The sequence below is a fragment of the Panulirus ornatus genome, chromosome 11 (genome assembly GCF_036320965.1).
Source record: "Panulirus ornatus isolate Po-2019 chromosome 11, ASM3632096v1, whole genome shotgun sequence".
NCBI lineage: Eukaryota > Metazoa > Arthropoda > Malacostraca > Decapoda > Palinuridae > Panulirus > Panulirus ornatus.
The window spans coordinates 1,362,499-1,388,974 of NC_092234.1; the positions used below are offsets into that span (position 1 = coordinate 1,362,499).

The window sequence follows — 26,476 nt, forward strand, 5'->3', positions numbered from 1 at the left end:
AGGTGCCTGAGGATTGGCGTAATGCGTGCATAGTGCAATTGTACAAAGGCAAAGGGGATAAGAGTGAGTGCTCAAATTACAGAGGTATAAGTTTGTTGAGTATTCCTGGTAAATTATATGGGAGTGTATTGATTGAGAGGGTGAAGGCATGTACAGAGCATCAGACTGGGGAAGAGCAGTGTGGTTTCAGAAGTGGTAGAGGATGTGTGGATCAGGTGTTTGCTTTGAGGAATGTATGTGAGAAATACTTAGAAAAGCAAATGGATTTGTATGTAGCATTTATGGATCTGGAGAAAGCATATGATAGAGTTGATAGAGATGCTCTGTGGAAGGTATTAAGAATATATGGTGCGGGTGGCAAGTTGTTAGAAGCAGTGAAAAGTTTTTATCGAGGATGTAAGGCATGTGTACGTGTAGGAAGAGAGGAAAGTGATTGGTTCTCAGTGAATGTAGGTTTGCGGCAGGGATGTGTGATGTCTCCATGGTTTTTTAATTTGTTTATGGATGGGGTTGTTAGGGAGGTGAATGCAAGAGTTTTGGAAAGAGGGGCAAGCATGAAGTTTGTTGTGGATGAGAGAGCTTGGGAAGTGAGTCAGTTGTTGTTCGCTGATGATACAGCGGTGGTAGCTGATTCATGTGAGAAACTGCAGAAGCTGGTGACTGAGTTTGGTAAAGTGTGTGAAAGAAGAAAGTTAAGAGTAAATGTGAATAAGAGCAAGGTTATTAGGTACAGTAGGGTTGATGGTCAAGTCAGTTGGGAGGTAAGTTTGAATGGAGAAAAACTGGAGGAAGTAAAGTGTTTTAGATATCTGGGAGTGGATCTGGCAGCGGATGGAACCATGGAAGCGGAAGTGAATCATAGGGTGGGGGAGGGGGCGAAAATCCTGGGAGCCTTGAAGAATGTTTGGAAGTCAAGAACATTATCTCGGAAAGCAAAAATGGGTATGTTTGAAGGAATAGTGGTTCCAACAATGTTGTATGGTTGCGAGGCATGGGCTATGGATAGAGTTGTGCGCAGGAGGGTGGATGTGCTGGAAATGAGATGTTTGAGGACAATGTGTGATGTGAGGTGGTTTGATCGAGTAAGTAATGTAAGGGTAAGAGAGATGTGTGGAAATAAAAAGAGCATGGTTGAGAGAGCAGAAGAGGGTGTTTTGAAATGGTTTGGTCACATGGAGAGAATGAGTGAGGAAAGATTGACCAAGAGGATATATGTGTCGGAGGTGGAGGGAACGAGGAGAAGTGGGAGACCAGATTGGAGGTGGAAAGATGGAGTGAAAAAGATTTTGTGTGATCGGGGCCTGAACATGCAGGAGGGTGAAAGGCGGGCAAGGAATAGAGTGAATTGGATCGATGTGGTATACCGGGGTTGACATGCTGTCAGTGGATTGAATCAGGGCATGTGAAGCGTCTGGGGTAAACCATAGAAAGCTGTGTGGGGCCTGGATGTGGAAAGGGAGCTGTGGTTTCGGGCATTATTGCATGACAGCTAGAGACTGAGTGTGAACGAATGAGGCCTTTGTTGTCTTTTCCTAGCGCTACCCCGCACACATGAGGGGGGAGGGAGATGGTATTCCATGTGTGGCGAGGTGGCAATGGGAATGAATAAAGGCAGACAGTGTGAATTGTGTGCATGGGTATATATGTATGTCTGTGTGTGTATATATATGTGTACATTGAGATGTATAGGTATGTATATTTGCGTGTGGACGTTTGTGTATATACATGTGTATGGGGGTGGGTTGGGCCATTTCTTCCGTCATGTTTCCTTGCGCTACCTCGCAAACGCGGGAGACAGCGACAAAGCAAAATAAAATAAATACAAAATAAATAAAAAGTTTGTTGTGTATTCCTGGTAGATTATATGGGATGGTAATGATTGAGAGGGTGAAGGCATGTACAGACCATCAGACTGGGGAAGAGCAGTGTGATTTCAGAAGTGGTAGAGGATTTGTGGATCAGGTATTTGCTTTGAAGAATGTACGTGAGAAATATTTAGAAAAACAAGTGGATTTGTATGTAGCATTTATGGATCTGGAGAAGGCATATGATAGAGTTGATAGAGATGCTCTGTGGAAGGTATTAAGAATATATAGGTGTGGGAGTCAAGTTGTTAGCAGTGAAAAGTTTTTATCGAGGATGTAAGAAGGCATGTGTACGTGTAGGAAGAGAGGAAAGTGATTGGTTCTCAGTAAATGTAGGTTTGCGGCAGGGGTGTGTGATGTCTCCATGTTTGTTTAATTTGTTTAAGCATTAGGTTGTTAGGGAGGTGAATGCAAGAGTTTTGGAAAGAGGGGCAAGTATGCAGTCTGTTGTGGATGAGAGAGCTTGGGAAGTGAGTCATTGTTCGCTGATGATACAGTGCTGGTGGCTTATTCATGTGAGAAACTGCAGAAGCTGGTGACTGAGTTTGGTAAAGTTTGTGAAAAAAGAAAGTTGAGAGTAGATGTGAATAAGAGCAAGGTTATTAGGTTCAGTAGGGTTGAGGGTCAAGTCATTTGAGAGGTAAGTTTGAATGGAGAAAAACTGGAGGGAGTAAAGTGTTTTAGATATCTGGGAGTGGATTTGGCAGCGTATGGAAGCAGAAGTGAATCATAGGGTGGGTGAGGGGGCAAAAATTCTGGGAGCCTTGAAGAATGTGTGGAAGTCGAGAACATTATCTTGGAAAGCAAAAAGGGTATGTTTGAAGGATTAGTGGTTCCAACAATGTTATATGGTTGCGAAGCGTGGGCTATGAATAGAGTTGTGCGCTGTAGGGTGGATGTGCTGGAAATGAGATGTTTGAGGACAATATGTGGTGTGACGTGGTTTGATCGAGTAAGTAATAATAGGGTAAGAGAGATGTGTCGTAATAAAAGAAGTGTGGTTGAGAGAGCAGAAGAGCGTGTTTTGAAATGGTTTGGGCACATGGAGAGAATGAGTGAGGAAAGATTGACCAAGAGGATATATGTGCCAGAGGTGGAGGGAACGAGGAGAAGCGGGAGACCAAATTGGAGGTGGGAAGATGGAGTGAAAGAGATTTTGAGTGATCGGGACCTGAACATGCAGGAGGGTGAAAGGCGTGCGGGGAATAGAGTGAATTGGAACAATGTGGTATACCGGGGTCGACGTGCTGTCACTGGATTGAACCAGGGCATGTGAAGCATCTGGGGTAAACCATGGAAAGTTCTGTGGGGCATGGATGTGGAAAGGGAGCTGTGGTTTCGGTGCATTATGACATGACAGCTAGAGACTGAGTGTGAACGAATGAGGCCTTTGTTGTTTTCCTAGCACTACCTTGCACTCATGGGGGGAATGGGGTCGTTATTTCATATGTGGCAGGGTGGCGATGGGAATGAATAAAGGCAGACAGTATGAATTATGTACATGTGTATATATGTATATGTCTGTGTGTGTATATATATGTATACATTGAGATGTATAGGTATGTATATTTGCGTGTGTGGACATGTATGTATATACATGTGTATGTGGGTGGGTTGGGCCATTCTTTCGTCTGTTTCCTTGTGCTACCTTGCTAATGCGGGAGACAGCGACAAAGCAAAATAAATAAAAATAGATAAATGTATGTTGAATTGTATAGGTATGTATATGTGTGTCTGTGGACATGTATGTATATACGTGTGTATGTGGGTGGGTTGGGCCATTCTTTCGTCCGTTTCCTTGTGCTAACGCGGGAGACGGCAACAAAGTATCATGATTAATCAATAGTGTTTTGATAAGTCTATACAAGTATGGCAAAAAAGGGAACATACGTGACAGACTTTTGATAAGAGATCCATTACCTTTCATCAGCAACTTCAGTTCTTTAATGAAATGAGAATTAATACTGCTAGGGGATTCTTACTGAGTTGAAAGTATGTTGTGTAAACACTTGAAGATCATTCATTTTAGATAAATAGTTATTTTTTGTTCACAATCTCAACTGTGTTAGCCATATTTGCTTTAGTATCATTTTTTCTTTAGATTGTTAGTATCTCGTATAAACCTTTTAGGGCAAATAGGATCCACTGATTTTGAGAAACTGGCATATACTAAACCTTTACAGATGTTGATTTCATCATGAGATGGCGATGGGAATGAATAAAGGCAGACAGTGTGAATTGTGTGCATGTGTATATATGTATGTGTCTGTGTGTGTATGTATATGTGTACATTGAGATGTATGGGTATGTGTATTTGCGTGTGTGGACGTCTATGTATATACATGTGTATGGGGGTGGGTTGGGCCATTTCTTTCGTCTGTTCCCTTGCGCTACCTCGCAAAAACGCAGGAGACAGTGACAAAGCAAAATGAATAAATAAATAATGTTGAAATGTATAGGTATGTATATGTGCGTGAGTGGACGTGTATGTATATACATGTGTATGTGGATGCGTGTATGTATATACATGTGTATGTGGATGGGATGGGCCATTCTTTCGTCTGTTTCCTTGTGCTACCTCGTTAATGTGGGAGACAGCAACAAAGTGTAATGAATGAATGATCTAAATTACAGAAAGACTGTGATATCAACACGGTTGGCTTTCTTGTTAGAGCACATAAAACGTAATCCGTACCCTAGGGTATACAAAGAATCCTTTCCCAGTTGTTTATTGGACAGGCTTATCGTAAAGGAAGGGTTTGTATTCTTAGTCCAATCATTGTTTTCAATGAGATGGTCTAACTTACAGTTTAGTTTCCTTTAAAGTCTATTCTGTTTATTTCTGAATATATCATAGCATTAGTCCAACATACAGTTCTTCCATTGTGTTGGTATAACCTTTGGAAGGCACGTTTCTTCTCTCTTGAAATGCAAAAGGCCTGCTCCCTTTAAATCTCTTTTAGTTCATTGTTTCTTCAAAATACTATTTTGAAAATTGTCAGATGGTTGGCCAGGCAACTGCAACAATCCTTGTGTTAGGATAGGTCTTGGCATCACTTGTTCAAGGCATCTCTTAAGGAATCCAAATCTTAACTTTGGTCTAAGAGCCTTAATTAACAATTTGGAGAAAGCAGTAATGAAGGGGGGAAAGTCCATTTGGTAGTCACTTGTTTACCAAATGGCGTCCTAGCTACATCTCTTCCTTGTATATAAATTGTTATTCTTCTTTCTTGTATCTCCCCTGATGATGTGATCATTACACAGAAGTGCACTTGGGAACTTATGTTTCTTTTCCTTATGGATTACAAGAAATTTACTTGATCACATGTTCACTTGTGATCTTTTCCAACATGGATACCACAAGGCTCTTCTAGTAATTGGGACGAGATTGTGTATTTACAGTGAAATGGACTAGAGGTGAAAACAAATCTAGAATGTTAGGGGAGTGGTCCCAGTGGTCAGGTATGTTGATAAGATGGGAGATAATTTGCTCTAAATCATTGAGCATGGAGAATGTAAGGGCTTTGATCCATCCACCATCCTTATTGGAGGAATTCAACCATTGCCCATGGTGAACGTTGAAATCCCCAAGGTAGAGGATCTCGGCTTAGGTGAGAGGAGAGAGGATGTCACAGTCTCATGGCAGGAGTTTAGATAGTCGAAGAAGGATATAAAATTTGTAGAATTAGGAGAGCAATAGGCAAAACAGAGGACAAGTGTGGTAGTATGGAGACAGATTTTGAGCCACATAACAGTAGAGTTTGGAGACTCAAGGTCCTTGAGGCAAAGGCTAGAAGTCTTTTTGAGACTTAGAAGGAGCCAGTGGGATATGATTACATCAAGAATTTCACAGCTTGCAAGTCATGGTCGGTTCAGTAGATTTAAAAGAAGATAGAGATTGCCGAAAAGTTCATTGAAAGTTTGGATGAATCAATCCATGAATTAAAGAATTTTAAATGTAAGGTAAAAAGAAACTACAGAATTTTATAATAAAGCTGGTTAATGAGAAAGAAATAAGATAATCATGATAGAAATTGAGTTGAATAAAAGAATGCTGTACAAGTATATGACTTCTACATGCCATGCTGACATACATCTGGGTTACGGAACTCCAACGTATGTTGGGGAGCATCTGTATTCAAGGATGTGTGTATGTCTGATTCATGTAGTTTGTTCTGTTTTGTTAATTAAATTTTTGTTGTTTCTATGTAATTTATTCAAAATTAACTTGAAGTGTTGTTGACAGGGAAAGAAGAGGCAGCATGCAGGAAACACTAGAGACTTGATAAAATCTCACAACGCCAGAAATAAGAAAGTGTCTTCACCCAGAAAAGTTCAAAAGAAGGATTCTGAGAGATTCAGTAATGTGGTTTGCCTCGATATGTCATGTCCAAAGTTCCATGACGAACCTTTAAAGCCTCCCAGGACACCCTTCAGGCTCTTTTGCTTGAAACTTGAACATTCATCCCAAAAACTGTTTGAGTCAAACGCTCAGAAAAACAAAGTATTTAGAGAAAATTGGGAGAAATTAACTAATGAACAAAAGCTAGCTTATGCAAAACGGTGCAGTGAACTCCAGAAGAACTATGAAAAACAACTTCTTGAATATGTAAGAGGCATGAGTAAGAAGATACGTAAGGTATACTTAGGATTTCACCGCAAAACCATGTTTCATTATTTTCACCGTGATATTTTTGAAGAAGATTATCCAAATGAAAAATACCCTGTCTATGTCTTGACTCCCAGGAAGACAAAAACAGTGGGAATAAATGATGAGGAAGAATTTGTTGATAATCTTGCTTTTAGCAGTGTTAGTAGTTATGACAAAAACAGAAAGATACCTGAGAATGTTGACAGTGTGAGTGGAGAAAATTGTCCAGGCTCTCTGCTGTCTGATGATGAATTATGTAAGTCTAACAAAGATGGTTGCATTTCAGAATCAAAGTCCTCTAAAAAGGTAACTACCAAAGCTTATTTGCCTGTAAGTAATGATAGTAGAGCAAATGATGGAGAAATGGTCACAGATTCTGTTAAAGGGGAAGAAACAAGGCTTGATAAGAAACAACACAACATTTCTGATGAAGAATCCAGCAGGAGCTCAGATGAAGAGTATGAAAAGTCACCTCATAAATCATTAAAAGGATTGATGAGAACTGTGCAAGGATCATCTTTAAAAAAAGGCAAACCATCTCCCTTGAGACCAAATAGATTAGTAACTGAAGACTCCAGTGATGATGAGACAGATATGGAGGTCTGTCCAGCCTGGCAGACCCAAGTTCATTTCTCATCAGCAAAGCCAGAGGTTAGTATTTCTTATTATTGTAAGTTATTTTGATTTTTCTGTGGTGTCATATAATCTTATTCTCTGTGATTCTTCCTGAATAATGCTTTCCTAGCATATTTTTCTTGGATTATCCATAAACATGCCTCATTCACCAGTGTATTTTCACTGGATATCTCACTCTTCCAGTGCTCCCACTGATCTTGTTATTTTTTCCTTGTGCCCTTTCCTAGAGTCACCTGAGCTTGGTTTTCTCTTTGCACCATTTGCTTGATAATCATAATTGTTTACAATGCATTTTATTTTCCCTGCTCCATAATACTTTGAGCAAGATAAGAAGATTGTTGATCATGATGTTACGAGGCTTGGGCATGATAGTGCACATATATTCCAACTTTTGATGGGGTTTTGTTCTTGGAAACCCTGTCACAAGTCACTTCATCATAGGTAGAACAATGGAAACCAAATGTATAAGGTAGTAATGTTTCCATCTAATACATTTTGTATGTAACTGGTATGAACTGTGCATGAAACAGCTTAGCTTATGAACAATGTAACGCATTCTTTCATCACTTATTGTAATTAAAGTAAATCACAACTGTTCTGTCATGTTGGATAGTTGCATATGCTGTGTTTAATCAGAAACATTAACCCCCCCAAAAAAAGCACTAAAGACGCATGATCTGGAGTTAGATGTTTGTCTTCTTTATTCTCTTACCCAGTTTAGTATTTATTGATCCTTGATTTTTACTTGTTATACTTGATCACTGTTTCCTGCGTCAGTGAGGTAGCACTAGGAAACAGATGAAGAAAGAATGGCCCATCCACTCAAATACATTTCATTATTATCCTTTGTCGCTGTCTCCTGCGTTAGTGAGGTAGCGCAAGGAAACAGACGAAAGAATGGCCCAACCCACCCACATACACATGTATATACATACACGTCCACACACGCACATATATATTTTTTTTTTTTTTTTTCATACGATTCGCCATTTCCCGCGTTTGCGAGGTAGGGTTAAGAACAGAGGACTGGGCCTTAGAGGGAAAATCCTCACCAGGCCCCCTTCTCTGTTCCTTCTTTTGGAAAATTAAAAAAAAAAAAACGAGAGGGGAGGATTTCCAGCCACCCGCTCCCTCCCCTTTTAGTCGCCTTCTACGACACGCAGGGAATACATGGGAAGTATTCTTTCTCCCCTATCCCCAGGGATAAACGCACATATATACATACCTATACATCTCAACATATACATATATATATACACGCACAGACATATACATATATACACACACAGACATATACATATATACACATGTACATAATTCATACTGTCTGCCCTTTATTCATTCCTGTTGCCACCCCGCCACACATGAAATGAAAACACCCTTCCCCCGCATGTGCACGAGGTAGCACTAGGAAAAGACAACAAAGTCCACATTCGTTCACACTCATTCTCTAGCTGTCATATATAATGCACCGAAACCACATCTCCCTTTCCACATCCAGGCCCTACAAAACTTCACATGGTTTACCCCAGACACTTCACATGCCCTGGTTCAGTCCATTGACAGCACGTCGACCCTGGTATACCACATCATTCCAATTCACTCTGTTCCTGGCAAGCCTTTCACCCTCCTGCATGTTCAGGCCCGATCGCTCAAAATCTTTTTCACTCCATCTTTCCGCATCCAGTTTGGTCTCTCACTTCTTGTTCCCTTCACCTCTGACACATATATCCTCTTTGTCAGTCTTTCCTCACTCATTCTCTCTATGTGACCAAACCAATTCAAATGGGGTTATTGGGGAGGTGAATGCAAGAGTTTTTGAGAGAGGGGCAAGTATGCAGTCTGTTGTGGATGAGAGAGCTTGGGAAGTGAGGCAGTTGTTGTTCACTGATGATACAGCGCTGGCTGTTGATTCGGGTGAGACACTGCTGAAGCTGGTGACGGAGTTTGGTAAAGTGTGTGAAAGAAGAAACCTGAGAATAAATGTGAATAAGAGCAAGGTTATTAGGAACAGTAGGGTTGAGGGACAAGTCAATTGGGAGGTACGTTTGAGTGGAGAAAAACTGGAGGAAGTGAAGTGTTTTAGATATCTGGGAGTGGATTTGGTAGCGGATGGAACCATGAAAGTGGAAGTGAGTCACAGGGTGGGGGAGGGGGTGAAAGTTCGGGGAGTGTTGAAAAATGTGTGTTAGGCAAGAATATTATCTCTGAAAGCAAATGTGAGTATGTTTGAAGGAATAGGGGTTCCAACAATGTTATATGGTTGCGAGGCGTGGGCTATAGATAGAGTTATGCAGAGGAGGGTGGATGTGTTGGAAATGAGATGTTTGGGGACAATATGTGGTGTGAGGTGGTTTGATCGAGTAAGTAATGTAAGGGTAAGAGAGGTGTGTGGCAATAAAAAGAGTGAGCAAAAGAGGGTGTTTTGAAATGGTTTGGTCACATGAAGAGAATAATTGAGGAAAGGTTGACATAGAGGATATATATGTCAGAGCTGGAGGGGACGAGGAAAAGTGGGAGACCAAATTGGAGGTGGAAAGATGAAGTGAAAGATATTTTGAGCGATCGGGGCCTGAACATGCAGGAGGGTGAAAGGCCTGAAAGGAATAGAGTGAATTGGAATGATGTGGTATACCGGGGTCGACGTGCTGTCAATGGATTGAACCAGGGAATGTGAAGTGTCTGGGGATAACCATGGGAAGTTTTGTAGGGCCTGGATGTGGAAAGGGAGCTGTGGTTTCGGTGCATTATAAATGAGAGCTAGAGTCTGAGTGTGAACGAACGTGGCCTTTGTTGTCTTTTCCTAGCGCTACCTCACACGCATGCGGGGGGAGGGGGTTGTCTTTTCATGTGTGGTGGGGTGGCGACGGAATGAATAAAGGCAGCAAGTATGAATTATGTACATGTGTATATATGTATATGTCTGTGTATGTATATGCATGTATATGTGGGTGGGTTGAGCCATTCTTTCGTCTGTTTCCTTGCACTACCTTGCTAATGCGGGAGACAAAGTGTAATGAATAGATATGAAATATTATATATTTTTTTATTATACTTTGTCGCTGTCTCCCGCATTTGCAAAGTAGCGCAAGGAAACAGACGAAAGAAAATGGCCCAACCCCCCCCCCCCCCATACACATGTATATACATACGTCCACACACACGCAAATATACATACCTACACAGCTTTCCATGGTTTACCCCAGATGCTTCACATGCCCTGCTTCAATCCACTGACAGCACGTCAACCCCGGTATACCACATCGCTCCAATTCACTCTATTCCTTGCCCTCCTTTCACCCTCCTGCATGTTCAGGCCCCGATCACACAAAATCTTTTTCACTCCATCTTTCCACCTCCAATTTGGTCTCCCTCTTCTCCTCGTTCCCTCCACCTCCGACACATATATCCTCTTGGTCAATCTTTCCTCACTCATCCTCTCCATGTGCCCAAACCACTTCAAAACACCCTCTTCTGCTCTCTCAACCACGCTCTTTTTATTTCCACACATCTCTCATACCCTTACGTTACTCACTCGATCAAACCACCTCACACCACACACTGTCCTCAAACATCTCATTTCCAGCACATCCATCCTCCTGCGCACAACTCTATCCATAGCCCACGCCTCGCAACCATACAACATTGTTGGAACCACCATTCCTTCAAACATACCCATTTTTGCTTTCCAAGATAATGTTCTCGACTTCCACACATTCTTCAAGGCCCCCAGGATTTTCGCCCCCTCCCCCACCCTATGATCCACTTCCGCTTCCATGGTTCCATCCGCTGCCAGATCCACTCCCAGATATCTAAAACACTTCACTTCCTCCAGTTTTTCTCCATTCAAACTCACCTCCCAATTGACTTGACCCTCAACCCTACTGTACCTAATAACCTTGCTCTTATTCACATTTACTCTTAACTTTCTTCTTCCACACACTTTTCCAAACTCAGTCACCAGCTTCTGCAGTTTCTCACATGAATCAGCCACCAGCGCTGTATCATCAGCGAACAACAACTGACTCACTTCCCAAGCTCTCTCATCCCCAACAGACTTCATACTTGCCCCTCTTTCCAAAACTCTTGCATTTACCTCCCTAACAACCCCATCCATAAACAAATTAAACAACCATGGAGACATCACACACCCCTGCCGCAAACCTACATTCACTGAGAACCAATCACTTTCCTCTCTTCCTACATGCACACATGCCTCACATCCTCGATAAAAACTTTTCACTGCTTCTAACAACTCTCCTCCCACACCATATATTCTTAACACCTTCCACAGAGCATCTCTATCAACTCTATCATATGCCTTCTCCAGATCCATAAATGCTACATACAAATCCATTTGCTTTTCTAAGTATTTCTCACATACATTCTTCAAATATATGATATAAAATATGATATATATATAAATATATATGTAGCTTAGACATTGAAGCTTACTGATACAGTGGTCAAATTGATGAGAACTACTATTTGATGTTTGTGTAAATAAATTATACATTTCCTTATTCCATAGCCAGAGGTTGAACCATTATGTGACATCCATTTTTTCATTTCATTTCAAGCTAGAAGTTTCAGTTTTCTAAATTGTTTCTTACATTTTTCATATGTATATATATGTATGTGTGTGTGTGTGTATATGTGCGTATGTATGTGTGTGTGTGTGTGTGTGTATGTATATATGTATATATATATGTATATATATATATATATTATCCCTGGGGATAGGGGTGAAAGAATATTTCCCACGCATTCCTCGCGTGTCGTAGAAAGCGACTAGAGGGGACGGGAGCGTGGGGCCAGAAATCCTCCCCTCGTATTTTTTTAACTTTCTAAAATGGGAAACAGAAGAAGGAGTCACGCGGGGAGTGCTCATCCTCCTCGAAGACTCAGATTGGGGTGCCTAAATGTGTGTGGATGTAACCAAGATATGAAAAAAGGAGAGATAGGTAGTATGTTTGAGGAAAGGAAACATTCCTCAAACATCAGATTGGGGAAGAGCAGTGTGGTTTCAGAAGTGGTAGAGGATGTGTGGATCAGGTGTTTGCTTTGAAGAATGTATGTGAGAAATACTTAGAAAAGCAAATGGATTTGTATGTAGCATTTATGGATCTGGAGAAGGCATATGATAGAGTTGATAGAGATGCTCTGTGGAAGGTATTAAGAATATATGGTGTGGGAGGAAAGTTGTTAGAAGCAGTGAAAAGTTTTTATCAAGGATGTAAGGCATGTGTACGTGTAGGAAGAGAGGAAAGTGATTGGTTCTCAGTGAATGTAGGTTTGCGGCAGGGGTGTGTGATGTCTCCATGGTTGTTTAATTTGTTTATGGATGGGGTTGTTAGGGAGGTAAATGCAAGAGTTTTGGAAAGAGGGGAAAGTATGAAGTCTGTTGGGGATGAGAGAGCTTGGGAAGTGAGTCAGTTGTTGTTCGCTGATGATACAGCGCTGGTGGCTGATTCATGTGAGAAACTGCAGAAGCTGGTGACTGAGTTTGGTAAAGTGTGTGGAAGAAGAAAGTTAAGAGTAAATGTGAATAAGAGCAAGGTTATTAGGTACAGTAGGGTTGAGGGTCAAGTCAATTGGGAGGTGAGTTTGAATGGAGAAAAACTGGAGGAAGTGAAGTGTTTTAGATATCTGGGAGTGGATCTGGCAGCGGATGGAACCATGGAAGCGGAAGTGGATCATAGGGTGGGGGAGGGGGCAAAAATTCTGGGGGCCTTGAAGAATGTGTGGAAGTCGAGAACATTATCTCGGAAAGCAAAAATGGGTATGTTTGAAGGAATAGTGGTTCCAACAATGTTGTATGGTTGCGAGGCGTGGGCTATGGATAGAGTTGTGTGCAGGAGGGTGGATGTGCTGGAAATGAGATGTTTGAGGACAATGTGTGGTGTGAGGTGGTTTGATCGAGTGAGTAACGTAAGGGTAAGAGAGATGTGTGGAAATAAAAAGAGCGTGGTTGAGAGAGCAGAAGAGGGTGTTTTGAAGTGGTTTGGGCACATGGAGAGAATGAGTGAGGAAAGATTGACCAAGAGGATATATGTGTCGGAGGTGGAGGGAACGAGGAGAAGAGGGAGACCAAATTGGAGGTGGAAAGATGGAGTGAAAAAGATTTTGTGTGATCGGGGCCTGAACATGCAGGAGGGTGAAAGGAGGGCAAGGAATAGAGTGAATTGGAGCGATGTGGTATACCGGGGTTGACGTGCTGTCAATGGATGTAATCAAGGCATGTGAAGCGTCTGGGGTAAACCACGGAAAGCTGTGTAGGTATGTATATTTGCGTGTGTGTGGACGTATGTATATACATGTGTATGGGGGGGGGTTGGGCCATTTCTTTCGTCTGTTTCCTTGCGCTACCTCGCAAACGCGGGAGACAGCGACAAAGTATAATAAAAAAAATAAAATAAATAGGTAGTATGTTTGAGGAAAGGAACCTGGATGTTTTGGCTCTGAGTGAAACGAAGCTCAAGGGTAAAGGGGAAGAGTGGTTTGGGAATGTCTTGGGAGTAAAGTCAGGGGTTAGTGAGAAGACAAGAGCAAGGGAAGGAGTAGCAATACTCCTGAAACAGGAGTTGTGGGAGTATGTGATAGAATGTAAGAAAGTAAATTCCTGATTAATATGGGTAAAACTGAAAGTTGATGGAGAGAGATGGGTGATTATTGGTGCATATGCACCTGGGCATGAGAAGAAAGATCATGAGAGGCAAGTGTTTTGGGAGCAGCTGAATGAGTGTGTTAGCGGTTTTGATGCACGAGACCGGGTTATAGTGATGGGTGATTTGAATGCAAAGGTGAGTAATGTGGCAGTTGAGGGAATAATTGGTATACATGGGGTGTTCAGTGTTGTAAATGGAAATGGTGAAGAGCTTGTAGATTTATGTGCTAAAAAAGGACTGATGATTGGGAATACCTGGTTTAAAAAGCGAGATATACATAAGTATACTTATGTAAGTAGGAGAGATGGCCAGAGAGCGTTATTGGATTATGTGTTAATTGACAGGCGCGCGAAAGAGAGACTTTTGGATGTTAATGTGCTGAGAGGTGCAACTGGAGGGATGTCTGATCATTATCTAGTGGAGGCTAAGGTGAAGATTTGTATGGGTTTTCAGAAAAGAAGAGTGAATGTTGGGGTGAAGAGGGTGGTGAGAGTAAGTGAGCTTGGGAAGGAGACTTGTGTGAGGAAGTACCAGGAGAAACTGAGTACAGAATGGAAAAAGGTGAGAACAATGGAAGTAAGGGGAGTGGGGGAGGAATGGGATGTATTTAGGGAATCAGTGATGGATTGCGCAAAAGATGCTTGTGGCATGAGAAGAGTGGGAGGTGGGTTGATTAGAAAGGGTAGTGAGTGGTGGGATGAAGAAGTAAGATTATTAGTGAAAGATAAGAGAGAGGCATTTGGACGATTTTTGCCGGGAAAAAATGCAATTGAGTGGGAGATGTATAAAAGAAAGAGACAGGAGGTCAAGAGAAAGGTGCAAGAGGTGAAAAAAAGGGCAAATGAGAGTTGGGGTGAGAGAGTATCATTAAATTTTAGGGAGAATAAAAAGATGTTCTGGAAGGAGGTAAAGTGCGTAAGACAAGGGAGCAAATGGGAACTTCAGTGAAGGGTGCAAATGGGGAGGTGATAACAAGTAGTGGTGATGTGAGAAGGAGATGGAGTGAGTATTTTGAAGGTTTGTTGAATGTGTTTGATGATAGAGTGGCAGATATAGGGTGTTTTGGTCGAGGTGGTGTGCAAAGTGAGAGGGTTAGGGAAAATGATTTGGTAAACAGAGAAGAGGTAGTAAAAGCTTTGCGGAAGATGAAAGCCGGCAAGGCAGCAGGTTTGGATGGTATTGCAGTGGAATTTATTAAAAAAGGGGGTGACTGTATTGTTGACTGGTTGGTCAGGTTATTTAATGTATGTATGACTCATGGTGAGGTGCCTGAGGGATTGGCGGAATGCGTGCATAGTGCCATTGTACAAAGGCAAAGGAGATAAGAGTGAGTGCTCAAATTACAGAGGTATAAGTTTGTTGAGGAAAGTGATTGGTTCTCAGTGAATGTAGGTTTGCGGCAGGGGTGTGTGATGTCTCCATGGTTGTTTAATTTGTTTATGGATGGGGTTGTTAGGGAGGTGAATGCAAGAGTTTTGGAAGGAGGGGCAAGTATGAAGTCTGTTGGGGATGAGAGAGCTTGGGAAGTGAGTCAGTTGTTGTTCGTTGATGATACAGCGCTGGTGGCTGATTCATGTGAGAAACTGCAGAAGCTGGTGACTGAGTTTGGTAAAGTGTGTGAAAGAAGAAAGTTAAGAGTAAATGTGAATAAGAGCAAGGTTATTAGGTACAGTAGGGTTGAGGGTCAAGTCAATTGGCAGGTGAGTTTGAATGGAGAAAAACTGGAGGAAGTGAAGTGTTTTAGATATCTGGGAGTGGATCTGGCAGCGGATGGAACCATGGAAGCGGAAGTGGATCATAGGGTGGGGGAGGGGCGAAAATTCTGGGAGCCTTGAAGAATGTGTGGAAGTCGAGAACATTATCTCGGAAAGCAAAAATGGGTATGTTTGTAGGAATAGTGGTTCCAACAATGTTGTATGGTTGCGAGGCGTGGGCTATGGATAGAGTTGTGCGCAGGAGGATGGATGTGCTGGAAATGAGATGTTTGAGGACAATGTGTCGTGTGAGGTGGTTTGATCGAGTAAGTACTGTAAGGGTAAGAGAGATGTGTGGAAATAAAAAGAGCGTGGTTGAGAGAGCAGAAGAGGGTGTTTTGAAATGGTTCGGGCACATGGAGAGAATGAGTGAGGAAAGATTGACCAAGAGGATATATGTGTCGGAGGTGGAGGGAACGAGGAGAAGAGGGAGACCAAATTGGAGGTGGAAAGATGGAGTGAAAAAGATTTTGAGTGATCGGGGCCTGAACATGCAGGAGGGTGAAAGGAGGGCAAGGAATAGAGTGAATTGGAGCGATGTGGTATACCGGGGCTGACGTGCTGTCAGTGGATTGAATCAAGGCATGTGAAGCGTCTGGGGTAAACCATGGAAAGCTGTGTAGGTATGTATATTTGCGTGTGTGGACGTATGTATATACATGTGTATGGGGGTGGGTTGGGCCATTTCTTTCGTCTGTTTCCTTGCGCTACCTCGCAAACGCGGGAGACAGCGACAAAGCAAAAAAAAAAATATATATATATATATATATATATATATCTTTTCTTTTTTTCAAACTATTCGCCATTTCCCGCATTAGCGAGGTAGCGTTAAGAACAGAGGCCTGGGCCTTTGAGGGAATACCCTCACCTGGCCCAATTCTCTGTTCCTTCTTTTGGAAAATTAAAAAAAATGAGAGGGGAGGATTTCCAGCCCCCCGCTCCCTCCCCTTCCTTCCACGACACGCAGACAATACGTGGGAAGTATTCTTTCTCCCCTATCCCCAGGGAATAATATATATATATTTTTTATTTTTTTATTATACTTTGTCGCTGTCTCCCGCATTTGCGAGGTAGCGCAAGGAAACAGACGAAAGAAATGGCCCAACCCCCCCCATACACATGTATATACATACGTCCACACACGCAAATATGCATACCTACACAGCTTTCCATGGTTCACCCCAGATGCCTCACATGCCTTGATTCAATCCACTGACAGCACGTCAACCCCGGTATACCACATCGCTCCAATTCACTCTATTCCTTGCCCTCCTTTCACCCTCCTGCATGTTCAGGCCCCGATCACACAAAATCTTTTTCACTCCATCTTTCCACCTCCAATTTGGTCTCCCTCTTCTCCTCGTTCCCTCCACCTCCGACACATATATCCTCTTGGTCAATCTTTCCTCACTCATCCTCTCCATGTGCCCAAACCACTTCAAAACACCCTCTTCTGCTCTCTCAACCACGCTCTTTTTATTTCCACACATCTCTCTTACCCTCACGTTACTCACTCGATCAAACCACCTCACACCACACATTGTCCTCAAACATCTCATTTCCAGCACATCCATCCTCCTGCGCACAACTCTATCCATAGCCCACGCCTCGCAACCATACAACATTGTTGGAACCACTATTCCTTCAAACATACCCATTTTTGCTTTCCGAGATAATGTTCTCGACTTCCACACATTCTTCAAGGCCCCCAGAATTTTCGCCCCCTCCCCCACCCTATGATCCACTTCCGCTTCCATGGTTCCATCCGCTGCCAGATCCACTCCCAGATATCTAAAACACTTCACTTCCTCCAGTTTTTCTCCATTCAAACTCACCTCCCAATTGACTTGACCCTCAACCCTACTGTACCTGATAACCTTGCTCTTATTCACATTTACTCTTAACTTTCTTCTTCCACACACTTTACCAAACTCAGTCACCAGCTTCTGCAGTTTCTCACATGAATCAGCCACCAGCGCTGTATCATCAGCGAACAACAACTGACTCACTTCCCAAGCTCTCTCATCCCCAACAGACTTCATACTTGCCCCTCTTTCCAAAACTCTTGCATTTACCTCCCTAACAACCCCATCCATAAACAAATTAAACAACCATGGAGACATCACACACCCCTGCCGCAAACCTACATTCACTGAGAACCAATCACTTTCCTCTCTTCCTACACGTACACATGCCTTACATCCTCGATAAAAACTTTTCACTGCTTCTAACAACTTTCCTCCCACACCATATATTCTTAATACCTTCCACAGAGCGTCTTTATCAACTCTATCATATGCCTTCTCCAGATCCATAAATGCTACATACAAATCCATTTGCTTTTCTAAGTATTTCTCACATACATTCTTCAAAGCAAACACCTGATCCACACATCCTCTACCACTTCTGAAACCACACTGCTCTTCCCCAATCTGATGCTCTGTACATGCCTTCACCCTCTCAATCAATACCCTCCCATATATATATATATATATATATATATATATATATATATATATATATATATCATCCCCTTTGCCTGGATGAACGAAAGCATTCATCTGTTACACCGTGCGGGCACTTGTTTTGTTGGCAATGTATTCAGGAATGCCTCCAGACTTATCAGCAGTGTCCACTTTGCAGACATTCAGCATTACCTTCTCAAGTGGTTCCTCTTCTCAATTATGACTGAGTCATGACGGTGAGAAGACTGTGGGGTCATTTAATGGTGCTTTCTGTGGTTCACATCTAAGTGTATTGTGAAGTGATCTGGCATTTCACTTTGAAAGTGAGTCAAACATTTTATGGCCAGTATTTCCTTGAGGGGAACCTAAAACAATAACTCGGCCACTACTTGGTTAAGCTCACTTCATACCCCCAAGGATGTTCTCTTTGTATTTTAAAAATAAGGCTAAAATCCATATAAGGAAATAGATATTTCATTTTGCTCTCTGTTATTGATAATCGACAGTAACAGCACAGCGATAACACAGAGTACAAATAGTAAGGATTGTCAGGTGTGGCAGGAAGGCAACCTAGGTAGTTTTCTTACATAGATGGGAAACAGACTCTGAAATATGTATTATATTCCCAGCGACAAGGCAAAATAAATAAATAAATATACATACATCCCTGGGGATAGGGGAGAAAGAATACTTCCCACGTATTCCCTGCATGTCGTAGAAGGCGACTAAAAGGGGAGGGAGCGGGTGGCTGGAAATCCTCCCCTCTCGTTTTTTTCAATTTTCCAAAAGAAGGAACAGAGAAGGGGGCCAGGTGAGGATGTTCCCTCAAAGGCCCATTCCTCTGTTCTTAACGCTACCTCGCTGACGTGGGAAATGGCGAATAGTACGAAAGAAAAGAAAGATATATATATATATATATATATATATATATGTGTATGTGCATATGTGTGTGTGTGTGTGTGTGTGTGTGTATATGTATATATATATATGTATATTATCCCTGGGGATAGGGGTGAAAGAATACTTCCCACGTATTCCTCGCGTGTCGTAGAAAGCGACTAGAGGGGACGGGAGCGGGGGGCCGGAAATCCTCCCCTCCTTGTATTAACTTTCTAAAATGGGAAACAGAAGAAGGAGTCACGCGGGGAGTGATCATCCTCCTCGAAGGCTCAGAGTGGGGTGCCTAAATGTGTGTGGATGTAACCAAGATGTGAAAAAAGGAGAGATAGGTAGTATGTTTGAGGAAAGGAACCTGGATGTTTTGGCTCTGAGTGAAACGAAGCTCAAGGGTAAAGGGGAAGAGTGGTTTGGAAATGTCTGGGGAGTGAAGTCAGGGGTTAGTGAGAGGACAAGAGCAAGGGAAGGAGTAGCAATACTCCTGAAACAGGAGTTGTGGGAGTATGTGATAGAATGTAAGAAAGTAAATTCTCGATTAATATGGGTAAAATTGAAAGTTGATGGAGAGAGGTGGGTGATTATTGGTGCATATGCACCTGGGCATGAGAAGAAAGATCATGAGAGGCAAGTGTTTTGGGAGCAGCTAAATGAGTGTGTTAGCGGTTTTGATGCACGAGACCGGGTTATAGTGATGGGTGATTTGAATGCAAAGGTGAGTAATGTGGCAGTTGAGGGAATAATTGGTATTCATGGGGTGTTCAGTGTTGTAAATGGAAATGGTGAAGAGCTTGTAGATTTATGTGCTGAAAAAGGACTGATGATTGGGAATACCTGGTTTAAAAAGCGAGATATACATAAGTATACTTATGTAAGTAGGAGAGATGGCCAGAGAGCGTTATTGGATTACGTGTTAATTGACAGGCGTGCGAAAGAGAGACTTTTGGATGTTAATGTGCTGAGAGGTGCAACTGGAGGGATGTCTGATCATTATCTTGTGGAGGCTAAGGTGAAGATTAGTATGGGTTTTCAGAAAAGAGGAGTGAATGTTGGGGTGAAGAAGGTGGTGAGAGTAAGTGAGCTTGGGAAGGAGACCTGTGTGGGGAAGTACCAGGAGAGACTGTGTACAGAATGGAAAAAGGTGAGAACAATGGAAGTAAGGGGAGTCGGGGAGGAATGGGATGTATTTAGGGAATCAGTGATGGATTGCGCAAAAGATGCTTGTGGCATGAGAAGAGTGGGAGGTGGGCTGTTTAGAAAGGGTAGTGAGTGGTGGGATGAAGAAGTAAGAGTATTAGTGAAAGAGAAGAGAGAGGCATTTGGACGATTTTTGCAGGGAAAAAATGCAAATGAGTGAGAGAAGTATAAAAGAAAGAGACAGGAGGTCAAGAGGAAGGTGCAAGAGGTGAAAAAGAGGGCAAATGAGAGTTGGGGTGAGAGAGCTATCATTAGATTTTAGGGAGAATAAAAAGATGTTCTGGAAGGAGGTAAATAAGGTGCGTAAGACAAGGGAGCTAATGGGAACTTCAGTGAAAGGGGCTAATAGGGAGGTGATAACAAGTAGTGGTGATGTGAGAAGGAGATGGAGTGAGTATTTTGAAGGTTTGTTGAATGTGTTTGATGACAGAGTGGCAGATATAGGGTGTTTTGGTCGAGGTGGTGTGCAAAGTGAGAGGGTTAGGGAAAATGATTTGGTAAACAGAGAAGAGGTAGTAAAAGCTTTGCGGAAGATGAAAGCCAGCAAGGCAGCAGGTTTGGATGGTATTGCAGTGGAATTTATTAAAAAAGGGGGTGACTGTATTGTTGACTGGTTGGTAAGGTTATTTAATGTATGTATGACTCATGGTGAGGTGCTTGAGGATTGGTGGAATGCTTGCATAGTGCCATTGTACAAAAGCAAAGGGGATAAGAGTGAGTGCTCAAATTACAGAGGTATAAGTTTGTTGAGTATTCCTGGTAAATTATATGGGAGGGTATTGATTGAGAGGGTGAAGGCATGTACAGAGCATCAGATTGGGGAAGAGCATTGTGGTTTCAGAAGTGGTAGAGGATGTGTGGATCAGGTGTTTGCTTTGAAGAATGTATGTGAGAGATACTTAGAAAAGCAAATGGATTTGTATGTAGCAGTTATGGATCTGGAGAAGGCATATGATAGAATTGATAGAGATGCTCTGTGGAAGGTATTAAGAATATATGGCGTGGGAGGCAAGTTGTTAGAAGCAGTAAAAAGTTTTTATCGAGGATGTAAGGCATGTGTACGTGTAGGAAGAGAGGAAAGTGATTGGTTCTCAGTGAATGTAGGTTTGTGGCAGGGGTGTGTGATGTCTCCATGGTTGTTTAATTTGTTTATGGATGGGGTTGTTAGGGAGGTGAATGCAAGAGTTTTGGAAAGAGGGGCAAGTATGCAGTCTGTTATGGATCAGAGAGCATGGGAAGTGAGTCAGTTGTTCACTGATGATACAGCACTGGTGGCTGATTCATGTGAGAAACTGCAGAAGCTGGTGACTGAGTTTGGTAAAGTGTGTGAAAGAAGAAAGTTAAGAGTAAATGTGAATAAGAGCAAGGTTATTAGGTACAGTAGGGTTGAGGGTCAAGTCAATTGTGAGGTAAGTCTGAATGGAGAAAAACTGGAGGAAGTAAAGTGTTTTAGATATCTGGGAGTGGATCTGGCAGCGGATGGAACCATGGAAACGAAAGTAAATCATAGGGTGGGGGAGGGGGCTAAAATTCTGGGAGCCTTGAAGAATGTTTGGAAGTCGAGAACATTATCTCAGAAAGCAAAAGTGGGTATGTTTGAAGGAATAGTGTTTCCAACAATGTTGTATGGTTGCGAGGTGTAGGCTATGGATAGAGTTGTGCGCAGGAGGGTGGATGTACTTGAAATGAGATGTTTGAGGACAATATGTGGTGTGAGGTGGTTTGATCGAGTAAGTAATGTAAAGGTAAGAGAGATGTTTGGAAATAAAAAGAGTGTGGTTGAGAGAGCAGAAGAGGGTGTTTTGAAATGGTTTGGTCACATGGAGAGAATGAGTGAGGAAAGATTGATCAAGAGGATATATGTGTCAGAGTGTGGTTGAGAGAGCAGAAGAGGATGTTTTGAAATGGTTTGGTTACATGGAGAGAATGAGTGAGGAAAGATTGACCAAGAGGATATATGTGTTGGAGGTGGAGGGAACGAGGAGAAGTGGGAAACCAAATTGGAGGTGGAAAGATGGAGTGAAAAAGATTTTGAGTGATCAGGGCCAGAACATGCAGGAGGGTGAAAGGCATGCAAGGAATAGAGTGAATTGGAACAATGTTGTATACTGGGGTCGACGTGCTGTCACTGGATTGAACCAGGGCATGTGAAGCATCTGGGGTAAACCATGGAAAGTTCTGTGGGGCCTGGATGTGGAAAGGGAGCTGTGGTTTCGGTGCATTATTACATGACAGCTAGAGACTGAGTGTGAACAAATGGGGCCTTTCTTGTCTTTTCCTAGCGCTACCTCGCACACATGAGGGGGAAGGGGGTTGTTATTCCATGTGTGGCAAGGTGGCGATGGGAATAAATAAAGGCAGATAGTATGAATTATGTACATGTGTATATATGTATATGTGTGTGTGTGTATATATATATGTGTACATTGAGATGTATAGGTATGTATATTTGCGTGTGTGGACATGTATGTATATACATGTGTATTTGGGTGGGTTGGGCCATTCTTTCGTCTGCTTCCTTGCGCTACCTCGCTAACGCGGGAGACAGCGACAAAGCAAAATAAATAAATAAAAAATATATATATATATATATATATATATATATATATATATATGCGTTATAGTGATGGGTGATTTGAATGCAGAGGTGAGTAATGTGGCAGTTGAGGGAATAATTGGTATTCATGGGGTGTTCAGTGTTGTAAATGGAAATGGTAAGAGCTTGTAGATTTATGTGCTGAAAAAGGACTGGTGATTGGGAATACCTGGTTTAAAAAGTAAGATATACATAAGTATACGTATGTAAGTAGGAGAGATGGCCAGAGAGCGTTAATGGATTACATGTTAATTGACAGGCGCGCGAAAGAGAGACTTTTGGATGTTAATGTGCTGAGAGGTGCAACTGGAGGGATGTCTGATCATTATCTTGTGGAGGTGAAGGTGAAGATTTGTATGGGTTTTCAGAAAGGAAGAGAGAATGTTGGGGTGAAGAGGGTGGTGAGAGTAAGTGAGCTTGGGAAGGAGACTTGTGTGAGGAAGTACCAGGAGAGACTGAGTACAGAATGGAAAAAGGTGAGAACAAAGGAGGTAAGGGGAGTGGGGGAGGAATGGGACATATTTAGGGAAGCAGTGATGGCTTGCGCAAAAGATGCTTGTGGCATGAGAAGCGTAAGAGGTGGGTTGATTAGAAAAGGTAGTGAGTGGTGGGATGAAGAAGTAAGATTATTAGTGAAAGAGAAGAGAGAGGCATTTGGACGATTTTTGCAGGGAAAAAATGCAAATGAGTGGGAGATGTATAAAAGAAAGAGACAGGAGGTCAAGAGAAAGGTGCAAGAGGTGAAAAAGAGGGCAAATGAGAGTTGGTGTGAGAGAGTATCATTAAATTTTAGGGAGAATAAAAAGATGTTTTGGAAGGAGGTAAATAAAGTGCGTAAGACAAGGGAGCAAATAGAAATTTCAGTGAAGGGGGCTAATGGGGAGGTGATAACAAGTAATGGTGATGTGAGAAGGAGATGGAGTGAGTATTTTGAAGGTTTGTTGAATGTGTTTGATGATAGAGTGGCAGATATAGGGTGTTTTGGTCGAGTTGGTGTGCAAAGTTAGAGGGTTAGGGAAAATGATTTGGTAAACTTTATCCCCTTTGCCTTTGTACAATGGCACTATGCATGCATTCCCCCAATCCTGAGGCACTTCACCATGATCCATACATACAGTGAATATCCTTACCAACCAATCAACAACATAGTCACCCTATTTTTTTAATAGATTCCACTGCAATACCTTCCAAACTCACCACCTTGCTGGTTTCCATCTTCTGCTAAGCTTTCACTACCTCTTCTCTCTTTACCAACCCATTCTCCCTGAACATCTCACTTTGCACACCACCCTGACCAAAACACCCTATATTTTCCACTCTATCATCAGACACATTCAACAGACCTTCAAAGTATTCACTCCATCTCACTTCTTCGCTACTTAATATTATCTCCCGATTTCCCCCTTCACCAGTGTTCCCATTTATTCTCTTGTCTTACGCACTTTATTTACCTCCTTCCTAAACATGTTTTTATTCTCCCTAAAATTTAATGATACTCTCTCACCCCAACTCTCATTTGCCCTTTTTCAACTCTTGCACCTTTCTCCTGACCTCCTGCTGCTTTCTTTTATACATCTCCCATCATTTGCACTACTTCCTGCAAAAATTGTCCATATGCCTCTCTCTTCTCTTTCACTAACTATCTTACTTCTTCATCCCATCACTCACTACCCTTTCTAATCTGCCCACCTCCCACCTTTCTCATGCCATATGCCTCTTTTGCGTAAACCATCACTGCTTCCCTAAATGCATCCCTTTCCTCCCCCTTCCCATTAGAATTATTATATTGATTTCTTTTCTCATATTTTTTCATATTGCTTATTTTTATGAAGTTTAAAGAATTGTAAATATTTTGTTTATTCCAGGATGACTCATCTTCTGGATTACTGGATTCTGATTAGATGTGCAGAAAATGGACCTGGACAAAACTCATGGATTTTAGGAACCTTTGAATATGTTTATAGAGTGCATTGATTTTAGATAATGGTAAAACTTAATTGAGTTTTAGTACAGGTTGAACCTCTTTAGTCTGGCATCCTTGGGACCTGGCCATTACCGAACCACCAAAAATACCAGAAAACAGAAATTGGCCCCTAAGGGAACCCTTTTGTAAACATATTCCTTACCCCTAGTCTTGCCAGCTCATTCCACATACAAATTGCTGTGGTATTCAAAGGTAGAACAAAGCTTGAAATAGGAAATAATACAACCATCAAATCTTTGAAACAAGGTTTTTAATGTTACATTAGAAGTATCCCAAGATGTAGACTCCTTGATATCTTTCTCCACACACTGCGCTGAAATTCCATGTCTCAACTTTTTGTGTAAACATCCTTGTGAATCTTCAGTTATAGTCTTGCTTTAGTTGTCTTTGAAAAACTTTAGATTGCTCAATAAGCATTTCCGTAGAAAGCTTACTCCTTCATTACATCAGAGGTTAAACCACTTTACAAGTACCCTGTCTAATTCTGTACTCCTGGCACCTTTCAAAGTTTACCAAAACTTTAAACTTTTCTGGCTTTCATTTTAGCAAAAAAAATTGAAATAAGAAATTTACAGGACTGTTTATTAGCTCGGCTGCAGTGTACACAGATTTTGGTGTCTTAGCGCTGCTAACAGCGTTGCTGTGGTAGCAGATCCACAAACTAATGGTTGTAGATTCAAAATATGCCAGACAATGGGAGATTTCAGACCACAGAATGCCAGATTAGAGTGGTACAACCTACATTTAAGAATTATTAGAGGAATAATGCAGTTCAGTGGGTTACAGAATTGTAGTCAGACCATAAATTTCTCTTACCCCTGGTTACTCTCGATTTCAAACAGAGTTCTGCCCCCTCTGTTATCTCGATAGGTCTGGTAAGCATGGCTATGATACACTTCATTATGGCAGTTGACAGGAATAGTGTCACTGGTGCTTCCACATATTCCCATATAAGAAAAGCAGGGGTACCAGAGTGAATCCAGGTATGAGCTTTGTTTGAAATTTTTAGACTAATATTGTTTGACTCCTAAAGGTAACAGGAATTTATACTTTGACTATATAATAAACACTTGAAATTTACCAGTGTATTGTTTTTTAAGTTGAAGGCTCCAGGCACTGACAAAATTCCACATCAAGAACAGGCCTTAATAGAAATAAAGAGAAATTGAATTGAAATTGAAATATTTATTGACATGGTTACATCAAAAGGACAGGGTAATATACTACTCCCCTCATCTTCATCAGTCCCAGTAGGATTTATAAAGAAATATTTACAAACATCATAGCTTTCATTTAGATATGTAAAGTGCAAAGAAAAATAAACAATGGCCCTCATTTTGAGTGGCACATTAAGTTGAAATTGAAATATTTTGTTAATGATTACATCAAAAGGACAGGGTAGTGTACTACTACCACACTCATCTTAAAGTTGTAAATGTCTAAACATTACTACACCAAGAATTACCTTATCCATTGCATTATTTACAGTAATAAAATTAGAATACAACTAGTTTTGACATGTAAAAATAATGCAATCTTACATAATGATAAAGTCATACCCTTAGTGCAAAAATTTTATAAATTGCAAGAATTATCTTAATCTTAACATTATTGATTAACCAACAGATCTGTTCTTTTAGAGAAGTGATCTCACTGTTCCTATATGGCTGGATTTTTCCACATTCTAATGAATAATACTGTACATCCCTCATATGACATAGTTGACAACATTGACCTACCCCTCTACTTATTTGCCATTAATATTT

General features: G+C 41.6%; 1 protein-coding gene across 1 annotated transcript in view; it reads left to right on the forward strand.

Annotated features, from left to right (window-relative positions):
- Nucleotides 1–25,790, forward strand: part of LOC139751173 (uncharacterized) — a 122,978-nt gene extending 97,188 nt beyond the window's left edge. The window contains exons 14-15 of the mRNA XM_071666295.1: nucleotides 6,112–7,167; nucleotides 24,592–25,790. Coding sequence (XP_071522396.1) covers nucleotides 6,112–7,167; nucleotides 24,592–24,627 — 1,092 coding nt within the window. The 3' untranslated portion in view covers nucleotides 24,628–25,790. The remainder of the gene's footprint in view (nucleotides 1–6,111; nucleotides 7,168–24,591) is intronic.
- Nucleotides 25,791–26,476: the final 686 nt, after the last annotated feature.